This window comes from Rhipicephalus microplus, chromosome 1 (assembly GCF_043290135.1).
Source record: "Rhipicephalus microplus isolate Deutch F79 chromosome 1, USDA_Rmic, whole genome shotgun sequence".
Lineage (NCBI taxonomy): Eukaryota > Metazoa > Arthropoda > Arachnida > Ixodida > Ixodidae > Rhipicephalus > Rhipicephalus microplus.
Window position 1 is genome coordinate 149,444,082 of NC_134700.1, and position 12,512 is coordinate 149,456,593.

The 12,512-nt window shown below is 43.6% G+C and overlaps 1 protein-coding gene across 1 annotated transcript in view; it reads right to left on the reverse strand.

The window, feature by feature from the left end:
• Window positions 1–4,017: 4,017 nt before the first annotated feature.
• The window catches only part of LOC142768852 (uncharacterized), a 104,385-nt gene continuing 95,890 nt past the window's right edge, over window positions 4,018–12,512 (reverse strand). The window contains exons 19-21 of the mRNA XM_075871251.1: window positions 9,621–9,749; window positions 8,232–8,307; window positions 4,018–4,261 (exon numbers count right to left, since the gene is read on the reverse strand). Of these exons, the coding sequence (XP_075727366.1) occupies window positions 4,133–4,261; window positions 8,232–8,307; window positions 9,621–9,749 (334 nt within the window). The 3' untranslated portion in view covers window positions 4,018–4,132. The remainder of the gene's footprint in view (window positions 4,262–8,231; window positions 8,308–9,620; window positions 9,750–12,512) is intronic.

Genomic DNA, 12,512 nt, shown 5'->3' on the forward strand with positions numbered 1-12,512 from the left:
AGCTGTATATCGCTCGCGGCTCAGGCGCATGCAAGAACTTTGTCACAGGGACAAGACGTGGACGAAGGAAGAAAACTGTAATTACTAGATTAAACTGCTCATTTGGTCGAACTTGTGGCCCGTAAACTGAAGGTCGGGTTACAGCGATGCACACAGGAACTGAAAACGGCGAACAGAGCGTCAGCTGTCTATCAATTGGCAAGTAGTGAGGTGCGTCGGAATTTACACATGTGTCATCGAATATGCAAGCGTTATCGTTAGCGGTGGCATAGGTTCCAAAATAATCTGCAATTTTCGCGAAGTAGGCGTAATCATAACAAAGGGATCTACTGCAGTTCTGAAGCTTCTCGAGCACTACAGGCACCGTTTGCGCTGAAAATCACTGACAGTAAAACGGGGCGATAACAAAATCTGAGGAGGGAATGTGACAATACAATAATTTACGTGTCAAAACCATGGTATTATAAGAAAGCACGCTGTGGTGTGAGACTGCGGATTGATTCCGGTCACCTAAGTTTTACTTTTGTTTTTTTAACGTGCACTTAAATCTATTGAGGTGTAAGGCGCGACGAGGACACCAGCCAGATGGTGCACACACACCGAGTGCCACTTCTGTTTGCATTCAGCGTCAACCCACTATACGCTTGAAATATGCAAAACGAACACGCCCTGCCTGCCATTCCTACACCTAAATCTAAGCAAAGTCTTACTACGTTTCGCTTTCATGTAAATGCAGCAAGCATATGCGGGAGTCGAAATCATGACTTAAATCCTAGCATCGCAACACCTCAGCCTGCTGACTTATCCGTGGGTGTTGCTTGAAAGAGCTGTACTTATAAACGCTCAGCGTGAACAGACAGCATAAATCTGTTGCTTGAAAGAGCTGTGCTTATAAACGCTCAGCGTGAACAGACAGCATAAATCTGTTGATACTGAGAGGCGACGAGAAGCCTACAGCAGCCAGCTGAAGAAAACACTTCCAAGGCTCACAATACGGTATTCTAACAGTGGTGTCTTAAGCAAGCAAGCTCAGCCATTTTCGCATTACAACATGGTTGTCTTAGAAAGCCGGTACACAACCTCAAAATGTACAGCGGTTGCATCGTTGCTATCAGTTTACGGAAGTACCATCACGTTTCCCCTATTAATAGTTGATGTGTGTTTAAGAACAGTAGTTATCGTTCTAGGGTACTCGGTACTCTTCTATGGGAGAGCTGAAAGCCCTCCCATGGGACTCAGACTTAATCAGTAGCTAGAACGTCCGTAATGTTCACAATGAAAAATTCTTAAATATGACAAGACCTCGGACGTATCGACGAACTGCCATAGTCCACTCTGGACGCCTTTTCTCTTGGCACCAATTGCATTGGAAACGGTAGAACTCCACGGAAAATTTTCAGCTGTGACACATTCTTAAACTTTTGTAGCAGCTCACAATGCAGCTGGAGTGTGTGCCTGTTCTGTAGGATGACGAAAGAGCGGTGCCCATAGCGTGAGAAATGCGAGGTAAAAGCGACAACGAACACGTTTTCCGAGCGTGCAATGGAAAAACCGAGCAAGTTTTGGTGCTTCACGTCATCACAACTGCTGCGTGAAGTCACCAGGATTAGTAGTGCAACCCTACTTCAAGTTAGCATCGATGTCGTTTTGCGCGCCAGGAGAAAAATAATTTATCAAAAGAAAATATGTTATCAGCACTTGCTGAGCATCACACTTGCTCAGAGCCGTCTCTGTATACAAGAGATTTGTATGGCAAAGTAAACTTGCCTTCAAAAGAAGGTGGTGAGAGTAATCGGAGGTTACCATGGTGAGTTGCTCGGGCCTTCAGGCCGAAGGGCCTTGGCCCGGAGGTATATAACTTTATGTAACGTTTTTCGAAACGAGTTTTGAAACCCATTACGAATTTATATGTTCCTAATATCTTTTGCGAATCCCCAACAGTGCTATTTCTCAACCTCAAATCATTCATTACCAAATATGGCTGCATCATTTATGGAACCATTTCGCTCGCAGAAGTAGCTTGTATGCTGTGAGTTTGATGTACTTTTAGCTACTAAAAAAAAACAGGCGAACTTGCTCTGAGCCGTCTCTATACAAAGTAGATTTGTATGGCAAAGTAAACTCGCCTTCGAAAAAAGGTGGCAGTACCTCTTTAAGAAAAATTCACCTAAATTTGTGTATCCTTTTTCGAAACAAACAGATCCAACCTATCACAAATGTCTGTGTTCCTATTATTTTGACAAATTTCCAACAGTGCTAGTTCTCAACCTCAAGCCATTCATTACAAAAGTTACTAAGGTCGCTATAATTATACATCACTCATGTACCATTTTGCTCACGGGAGTAGCTTGTATGCTGCAGTGTGATGCACTTGCAACTATTAAAGAAAAACGCAAGAAATATACGCAGAGGAAAGTTTTTTTCTATTACTTTCATGTACTGGAACTGCCTTAACAATACTATTGTTCGCTCTATCAATACATGTGCGCTGACAGACAAACGGGGCAATAATTTTCAACCTGAAAGAAAACAAAACCACCCACAGTGAACGACAACCAAAATACCAGATATCGGCCAATCTAGGCGTTGTAAACACGAGATGTCTGCGCATATTGTGAAAAAAAATTCAACCAGCACGTTTCACATCAATTACGTTCGAATTTAACGAAAATTCGTAAATCACAATCACTGTGACGTTGCCTGTGTACAAACGTTCTATTGCGACGGGCACTTATAGATGTAAATTGTGCACATTTATAGACTTAGGCATATGTTATGCAACATGTATATACCTTGAAATTCAGCCGTTCCTTTCAAGCACTGTTTCTAAATTCTTGCACGTTTCGATAGTGTGACCCACTGCTATCTTTGAATGGAACAAAAATTGTGAGATCACAATCATGATAACTTTGCCTATGCTCAAACGTTTAGTGCGATCGCTACTTCGAAGGGCGAAACGTGGGCTTTTATAAACATTGTAATATGTTGGGCAACATGTAAAAGGCCTGAAATTCAGCCACACTACAGCCCTACAAGCACTCTTCCTTTATTCTTGAATTGCGTGGTAGCATACACAAAGCGAATCAGGGCGGCATTACCGAGTGGGAAAAGTCGACGTTCTTGCCTTCTCCAATGGCAAGTTGCACAAGCAATTATCTTTGTTACTGCTTCATACAATCCAAGCATGTTTGGTCATTACAGATACCTCACAGCCGAGTTGCTGCTATTTCGAAAACAAACAATAAATTGAAACGGCCACTGGGACAGTCCGTGTTTAAGAATTTTTCTCTCGGTTATATATAAGTTATGGGCTTCAAACAGGAAGTTCGTAAAAACATTCCTACTTTACGACTTTATAATAGAAGCAGAGGGTGTCTTCTGTGGGCACGGACAGCCCGAATAGCGGGAATGAAGGCCACAGCAGTCAATTCATGTCGTCCTTGATGTGCATCTAACCGCTTCTGATGATTGAGTGTCCATGCTGAATTGTTACAAGTTCGCCCGTATTTCATGAAGAGACGTTTTTCGCATGAGCAGCAAAAAATTTGTGAAGCTCGTTGCCTGCAACAACCGTGACAGCTTGGTCCACGAGGTGCCCATTTTAGGAAGGTGTCCACAGGAATAGCGCCCACAAAGCATAGGCGTGCGCACGGGGAAGGGGTGGCAGAGGAGTAACCCCCCTCCCCATCCATCAGTTGGTTCAGTCACACCTATTCAGTCGGTAGTTATGAACATGCTTGTTTCCGACAAAAGCCAAGAACCAAAAGCTGCTCACTGTGACAAGCACGTCATTGCTGCGTTTTCAACTCTGTCAATCATACAGAACCGTTTCATTGCAGCCCCGCACTCTAGAATGGCCATCTCCAAAAAACAGCACTTACGGGGGGAGGGGGGCACAACAGAGAAACGTTGCCCCTCCGATGGGTAAGAGTGCGCGCACCTATACGACTAATCGAACACGGCATTAGTACCGAAGGCGACAGAAAGCACGCTGCCTAACAGTATGTAAAAATTTATTGCACGTCAATTTTTTTTTCATTTTTTTCACGGGCGTAGATTTATTGGAGGAAGTCCCCATCGGCCGAGGCGGCAGGCAGTAGACGCCTGCTGGGCCTTCCTGCGCGAGGTGCAGTCAAGGCGCCGTATCTGGATAATAGATCCAATCTAGGAGGGGCGGCTTATCAGGTACGACCGCTTTCTCAAGAGCTTGCAAGTCCTGGTCATCGGGTGGAACGCGATTTGAAGTCGCATTCGTGTTCACCTGCGGTATTAGATCGAAACGAAGACAAAACGTTTAGCTGCCTAGCATGCTCAGCCAGCGGAAGGAACTGAATTCTGGGTAAAATGGCGTGCGCAAATGCAGACAAACGACAACAGAAAAGCAATGTAAACTCGACAGGGACAAGAGCAACCAGTTTACCCAGAATTATGAGCCAACTCGCCCAGCTACACGTTTCACTGAAGGAGCTGATATTGAAGAAGTTGGTTGAAAGTAATAACTGCGAAAGTTTAGTGTACCACCATGCGGTATATCACCATATAATTTGGGAGATAGTCGTGCCCATTGTAGTGCGTCTTCAATCATTTTTTTTTCTGAAATCTAACTTTGGATCTATTTTGATAGTAAATACTCTGTTAATGAACGTAAATATTTTCTATAGCAGTTCTTTGAGCACCTTGATGACATTGATAAATGCAAAACCACACACAGCATCGCCATTGAAGTGCCCGCTCGCGCACGCATAAGGCGCACTAATGTTGTTCTCCCAGCACCCCAATGATGATATTGTGAAGTTATATAACAGAGTCCTGAAACTAGCAGTACAGCAGAATTTCAGGCCGCGCGGGTCGCATTTCGATGGAGGCGAAACGGTAGAGGCAGCAGTATTGTGCAATGTCAGAACACATTAAAGATTTCTTATAATCATATGGTGGTTTCGGTAGGCAAAACTTCAGGTAATAATAAATATTATTACATAATAATAATTATATTTGTAATTATCTAATTGCATATTTGAAATTATAATATTATTATTTATTATTATTAGATATTCAGGCTGGTTCGATAAATCGAAATACGACCTGATCGTATTTTTCGCAAGCTCGTTCCTACAGTCTTTTCAGCAGCGGCACATGCAAGCTTCAGGCAAAACTCCATAGCATTGCCATTTGAGCACGCGCTACCACCGGAGAAAAGTCTCATGTCTATTGTTTTTGAGGGACCTGGTGGTGATAGAAATAAAGAGAAATAGGAAAAAAAACACAGAGAGAAAGATACAAACAGGAGAAAGAAAAAAAGAAAACTTAGGAGAAACAAGGACGGCTCCTGAGCTCTGCACTTCCATAATGAAGGCTTGGCACCATTAGCGAAAGATGGGAAACTTTTTTTCTCTTTTGCCCTGCTTCAGTGCCAGTCTTGATTAAGCAGCGATGTCATGTTAGGGCATCGTCATGCGAAGCCTCCTTGTGTGATGCAAATGATGACGTCCTCATCATGGGACAAATTGTGATGATTTGTGTTGTTTCTATTTCAGTATTCCTTATGTTTGACGCCGACGCCACAGGACGCCGAGTGTCACTTCTCGCCTCTGGGGCACGTGAGGTTATCACCTTAAAACATACAGCTTTTTACTAACCCCTCAACCCTCGACACTCAGTTATGTGAATCAAAATAAAAATCTTTCTTGCTTTCACGTGTAGTCTCGAAGCGTATACCTCTAAGTGTTAGCACAATGTCGGCCAGAAGTAAAGGCTTGAATCTAGCAAATATGGGCGAAGCCATCTTGAGCTCGGTGCGAAAGCCAAGACAATCCGTTGCTATTATACGTTTGAAATCACCGTGATTGGTGTGTGGTTTGTTTTCATGGGCTGTTTTGCGTGTCGGCGTCTATGTTATTGAGAAAGGCTAGCTGACTCGTTTTTGAGAACACATTGCGGCGTACGTTGCAGCTAGTCTTCAACTTTGATCACTTTTTTAGCTGAGTTGATCTAAGTTCGGAGGGACCACAATGAGTGGTATAACTGCAGTTAGAATTGCCGTGTAATGGCATGCAGCTATGGTAACAGAACGAAGTTCTGTCATTGCTTATGTAAGTGTTGACGCTTGCATACCGTAGTTAAAGTTACTAACATGGCAGTCGCTATATATATTTCAGGTAATAAAAGTTGGGATCGGTGTCTGTGATCTTCATTGAGAGGTAAGGTTTAGCTGAGTACTCCACGTTGCAAGTGATTCGTAACCATCTTGTGATGTTTCCTCTAATCACATTCACAATACGTTTGAGGCATATTATTTGTAATCACGCCACTGTCGAAAGTTTACAGCAGCAGTGGACTATAAAGTACACACGCTGACTGCAAAACTAGCTCTGTGCACATGTTATTGATTTCGGCACACCTACATGGTACCACTTGTCCAAATAATATTGCTAATGGCCACAGTACCTCGATGAAACACCCGTGTTAAGGATTTCTAACAAAATAAATCTATCACGGTGGTGCGATTGATTAAATGTGACGCAAGCGTAGTAAAGTGTGAACCATTTTTCGTGCAATGCGCCGCTTACCACACTAAATGCACAGTTAAGCCCGGATGTGTGGTATACAAAAAAGCACATACTATACCGTATTGTTGACAGGTTTTCCACACGTCTCACGGTGATATGTTATTGATACACTGTAAATCAGTTCACACTCCTAAGGGTGCTTTGCCTGTCTATAACTAACACCCTACGACAAGGGCGTTTTGACAAACCTAAACAAATGTCATGAGTGTCTGACAGGAGTGTCTTGGTTTCCCGAAACACCTGTATTTAAGGGGGTTAGTAAGTAGCATTGCTAAACCACAACCCTTGTATGCGTTGGTGGTGTTCGATCGGCACACGTTGCCTACTTTTTTTATATATGCGAAGGTCTGCAGTTCATATTGAGGACGTAAATATGACTCAATATATAAGAGAAAAGGCGCTTGGAGATTTGTAAGCGGCTGTTCGCGATGTCCGGCCCAAAACGAACCGCGCACGTCTCGTGTCCTAAGTAAGAGACTTCGTAGTGAAGGTTTATGTTGCTACTGATATCCAGAATGATTATATCCTGTACTAAGAGTCTGCAATATACTGTTTTGATATGATCTGACTGCTGACGCCAGGAATATTGATAGTAGATGAAGCACAAGTCTGGGCTAGCTTTTAATTACCTTACTAAAAGTATAGTAAATTCTAGAACAAAAACGCCAGTCCTGCGCATAAGGAGCACCACAGTCACAGCGAAAGCTGGAAAAGCGGCTTTTCACAGCCTAACACTCATTAGGTAACTGCTGCAAGCATACTTGCTCGATACCCACTACAGCATTATTGTAAAAGTTGTTGGTTAGTAGGCCCGCAGTCGCTATATGCAATTTTTTCTCATTTTTCTGAAAAGCGTGGTATCCGCTAAACACTTGCAAGTAATTTTGTGCTAATTGTTCATGCAGTGGCTGACGACAATGAGAAATGCCTGAAATGGGTATCCACCACAGTAAATAGCTGATCGAAAACATGCTTTTGCAATGGGTTGGAGCATTGGACGACCCACTGGTTACGCTATTCGCATTGTGCGACAACTGGTTGTTATGCTGTTTTAAAACGCTTTATAGTTCGCATTAACGCGACTGCTTTCCCGTCATGAAGCCTACCTAAGGCAAGTTTGTCAACAGGTCCAAAGCACCAGCGTGGCTCAGTGCTAGATAACACTGGACTGGCACCCAGCGGACCAGGGTCCAAGACCAGCTGTGTCACTGGTAGTAGTTTTTTCTTCTAATTTTGTGCGATGCGGTTACGGACACCGGCAGTGGTGGCGGGCAACTGGCGCGTAACCCGTGTTGTGATCCCATAACATCTTTCGCTGTAATAATCTCTCCATGGCAAAGCCACGTCTGCTACGTGGTTTGACATGTGGCGCCATCGTAGCTGCTTTTGTAGTTCTCGTGCATACCTTCTCTTCAGCCGCTGCGTGCTCTTTCAGTTTACAGTGCACGTTGCATTGTCTTGTTCATTTGTGTGCGTGCTGGGACGCCTTCCATTTTCGGGGCATTGTTGAGCACTTTTTGAGCACCTACTTGAGAAACGTCACGCATACGACCCGTTTTTGCGACGCTTTTCTTTTTGATATTTCTTCTGCGTGTCGGTATACAAGCCTGATAGGGAAACATTTCTTGCAGTGTGCAGGCTGCATGCCTTTGTTAGGACACTTACTACTGCGATTTCTGTGGTGTTGAAGAAGAGCTTCAAGGCTACAGCGCTTTTCAGGACTTCTTTGTACTGATCAGTTCTGAAAAAAAATGTAACAATGAATGAATGAGTGGGGTTACAAAACTATAAACGTGTCACTTTCAAGAGTTTGCCTACCGGCTGAACCTTGTCCTGTACCAAGGGATGTAACGCAATAGAAGAGTTGCTACCTCTCGTGGTGTTTCCTATTGCAAATTGACGATGCCTTATAGCTATGAAGAGAACAATTTAAGAGGTGATCTTGGATACCATCTCCGGGGCTCCCTGTTGTATGCCTCTACAAGCGTCAGGTGCCTGCTCGTTTTAAATTAGATGGACCACGCTTCGCCACCAGCATGTATAACGTTTCTGTCGCTGCATGCTTGGTATTTTAGTGACGTCATTGCATCACAAAGCTGAACAAAATAAATACAGACTCCAAGTGTACTTGAAGCACCTGTGGAGCCTTGTTCCAGTTCTCTGCATAGCGAAATTTAGCGATCATATGGCGAATTTGCTTGTTTTCTAAAGGGAAATGAGAGCTTAAAGCATTTTATTTATTATGATATATAATTGATTATTACTATGCATGCGTATTGTTGAATGGAGATTTCAGATCAGCAAACGTATTTCAAAGAAGCCATTTATAAAGGAAGAAATGACGAATTTATACATTGTAATTAGGGTTATGCAGTGCTATGATAACTTGTAGTACAGAAAGTTAGTTTACAATGTCCCTTTTCTAAAAGATAACCTCATAAGCTAAAGCAAACTATATGCAGAAAAAGTATGCCATCACTAGAATAATTTTCGAACTTGGAAGGTAAAATTGAGCTTCCAGTAATTATGAAACTTTTAAACTAGCTAGGGACCACCCAGCTGCCTGCTTCTATACTGTGGTGTCTCGCCCCTAACATACTTTACGCTTCGTCCTCGTGCTCTGCCCCGTGAAGTAACAGTGCCACTGGACCTTACTAAAGGTAGGGCATATAAAAGCCGCATTGTTGATCTCACCAACACTTGCACACGAGGAAGGCCTTAGAAGTGACCGGGCTACACATATCTCTTATTGCAAGACGCTTTAGCGTAGTGCAATTTTTTCTTAGCAGCATCGTTAGTCTGGCCGACAATGTAAGAGCATTATTTATGTAAGTCCATTTTGTGTATTAGTTCATTTGGATTATTTATTAAATTACGAAATATTCACTTTGGGCAAGCAATAGGACTTACAGAATGAATTTCTGGCGACATCCTTTATGCGAAGATGCCTCATCTGTGCTCGAATCTATTTCAATAAATAAGTGCAGCTGGACAGATACGCCGCTTCGAGCCATATAATAAGATGGCACGGAACTTCATGGCACCATCGCTTACGTTCGTTGCGTAGGAGCCGACGGATGAGAAGCCAGGGTTGTTAGTGCTGCTTCCCGAAGGCCTTGCGGTGGTCGTATGGCTACGGCTTCGGAGGCAACCCAGGCGTGGTGCAGCACCTCTTGGTACACACTGCGAATAGACGGCCGTATTACGGACTACCGAAAGATAACTTGCTCCACGCCTTTTACACATGTAACAGTCATAGAGGGCAAAATGTCAGTTACTACATCACAACCTGTTATAAACTTGAAGTGGCGCCGCAATAGTTCTTCTAGTAATTTTCTAGCAGCTTCATTATTAGAGTGTTTTGTCCCACTATTTGGAGGGTGCATTTTTTGTCAAATATGGCAAGCGCGAGTGAAATTATAGAGATTTTCCGGATGATATCTTTATCTTGTTTCATACCAGTGAGCGCACTGACAGCTACGCAGAGGACGCATGTAAACTGGGCAAGAAGATCAGCACAGCTGATGACTGAACACTGTTTTTTTTTTATTTTAACGCCCTGCTTACTTTCACTCATTGAAACTGAGCTCTCGTGGGCACGTGGCGCTGTTCCGCGGCGGCCGTGGTTACTACGCCCTTGTCTCTTTTCTGTCTTGTAATTGAGTATTTTGTTAATTAGAATTCTTTAATTAAATTTTAAAGTATTGACTTTGGGCCAGCAATAGGACTTGCAAAGTTCGAAAGGGTCTTTAACGATCCCTATTTCATTGCCTGCAAATAAAAAATAAAAAATAAAAACATGGTGTATGGCCTGGCTCATACACCATGTTTATTCCATTCTGACATCTTCCTTCTCTGCTTCTTCTACCATGGCTTCATACGTCACATGATTCCCCCTCCTCCCGAACAAATGCGTGTGTTACAAGTAGCGAAAGATAAAAAAGCGGAGGCTCATAAGCGGAAAATGTTAGAACACGTGGTAGTTCCATGGGACAAGGCAGTTCCGTAAACTGGCGCACACAGAAAAAAACATTCACAGAAGAGGGTAGCAATCCGGTGGTATCAACGAGAACTCTGGTAGGCGAAGCTGGCTGTTGCGTTCAAGACAACATGTCTTGAGCGTAGAAATTGCTGATAAAACAGCTTGCATGCTTGTAGGTAATAAATTATGTTGGAAGGCCTTGCAGGTTCGGTAGCTCGGTCTTCGGCGGCGTCGCTGTCTTTCGTGCGCGCGTTCTCGTTGTCGTAGGCTGATGTGATCTTTGTGGGGAGGAAGTGGTGACTTGTCTTTTTCGGTGTTTGCTGGGGTGTTAGTGCTGCTGTGTAGGCGCAGTTATAATTTCTTGTGCAGAAAGCATTTCTGGCGACATCCTCTATGCGAAAATGCCTTACGTCTTATGTTCACCTTTGCTTTAATGCGCTTTGTGACGTCGTCATTTCAGTCGCGATTGTGTTTGCAAGAACGTTTTAGTTGGCTATCTCGCTTGACGGAGGATCGGTTGTAATAGTGAAAGCTGGTCGAATTGCCCGTGCTGAACTTGCGTTTGGTTCCAATGATATTGTATAAGTGGAGCCGCTTTCGCATCAAGGCGTTTATTTTATCCTTTAGCTCGGTCCAGTAGGTAGCTGGTGGATGGTGAGTTATGGTCTTGCTTGTCTAGCTTCTTTGGTAGTGCATCTTTACTGCTAGAAAACTCTTCAGAAGCTTATGTGACGTCGTTCAAGACGGACACTTGCGACACCCAGCTGCTTCTGAGGTCTGATACATTCGATGCTTGTGTTTGTATTCTTAGATCGACCAGCATTGGATGATGGTACGACAGCCCCCTTAGCATGACAATAGGATCTGCTTGCGAATTTAGGCAAATCACCGGGGCTATGGGAATTAAGTCTTGCGTCAAAAGACGACTCTTAGACTCGTCGTGACGCTGTTGGGTATTTTTCTGATGCATCAACTCGTCTGTCGCGTACATAGTGATCTCTTGAGGTGTGTGGGGAGAGTACGAGCTCCACAAAAGCCGCTTCACGCAAAACCAGGTGATTGGTCGTGTTGACTTTCGCGCAGAAGGGAAGTGCCCTCGAAGGTTGGGTTTTTCTCTAAATAGACAAGGTTGTCTGTTAATGAACTCAGGTTCCACTTTTTCTTGTGGCAGTGGTTGATTCATGCTGGGCGTTCGAATGCTTGAAAACTGCTTCTGGAATCGACGACTGAGTACAATTGTCTCCAGATAGCGGGTCGTAAGTGAGTCTTCATCGTAATATTTAAATCTAGTGACCATTTTTTCTTTGATTTTTTGCCACGATTCATCGTTTTCAAATATGCGTGTGAGGTAAAACTTGAAAGCCTTACTGGAGACGTAGTCGGTAAAGTTCATGACCATCTGCCGCTATGACCTGGATGCAGTGGTGGCGTGCAGCCCGAAAAGGTTAAACGAGTCCTCTATGGCCGCATCGTCCCCTGCTGCACTGTACTAGGGGACGGGAAGGCCTGTCGATGGTTTCGTCATGATACTGGTCATGGTGTAGAGTGGAGATGCACTTCTGTGATCTACGTTCAGTCACTGCGTCTTGCTGAGGTCTTTGATGATGATTGCCGGTTGATGAAGTGGCTGTGAGGTCTTCATCCTGCTGACTTGTTAGACGTTATGATGAGAGAGAGGTGGCCTGGCACATAATCCATGTTTATTCCATGCTGACTTCTTCAATCGCTGCTTCTCGTACCTTATATATATATATATATATATATATATATATATATATATAGATAGATAGATAGATAGATAGATACGCCCGAAGTCATCGAAGTTCGCTAAGAAGTGCTTCGCATTTAAAATTGCGAAGCTTGCCGTGACGACGAACCATCTCTGCAACGCGAGACCGAAATGCACGGCCGCAAAGGAGGCATTGTGAAGAAAATCTTACGTAGGATTTAAATGCCGAGGCTGC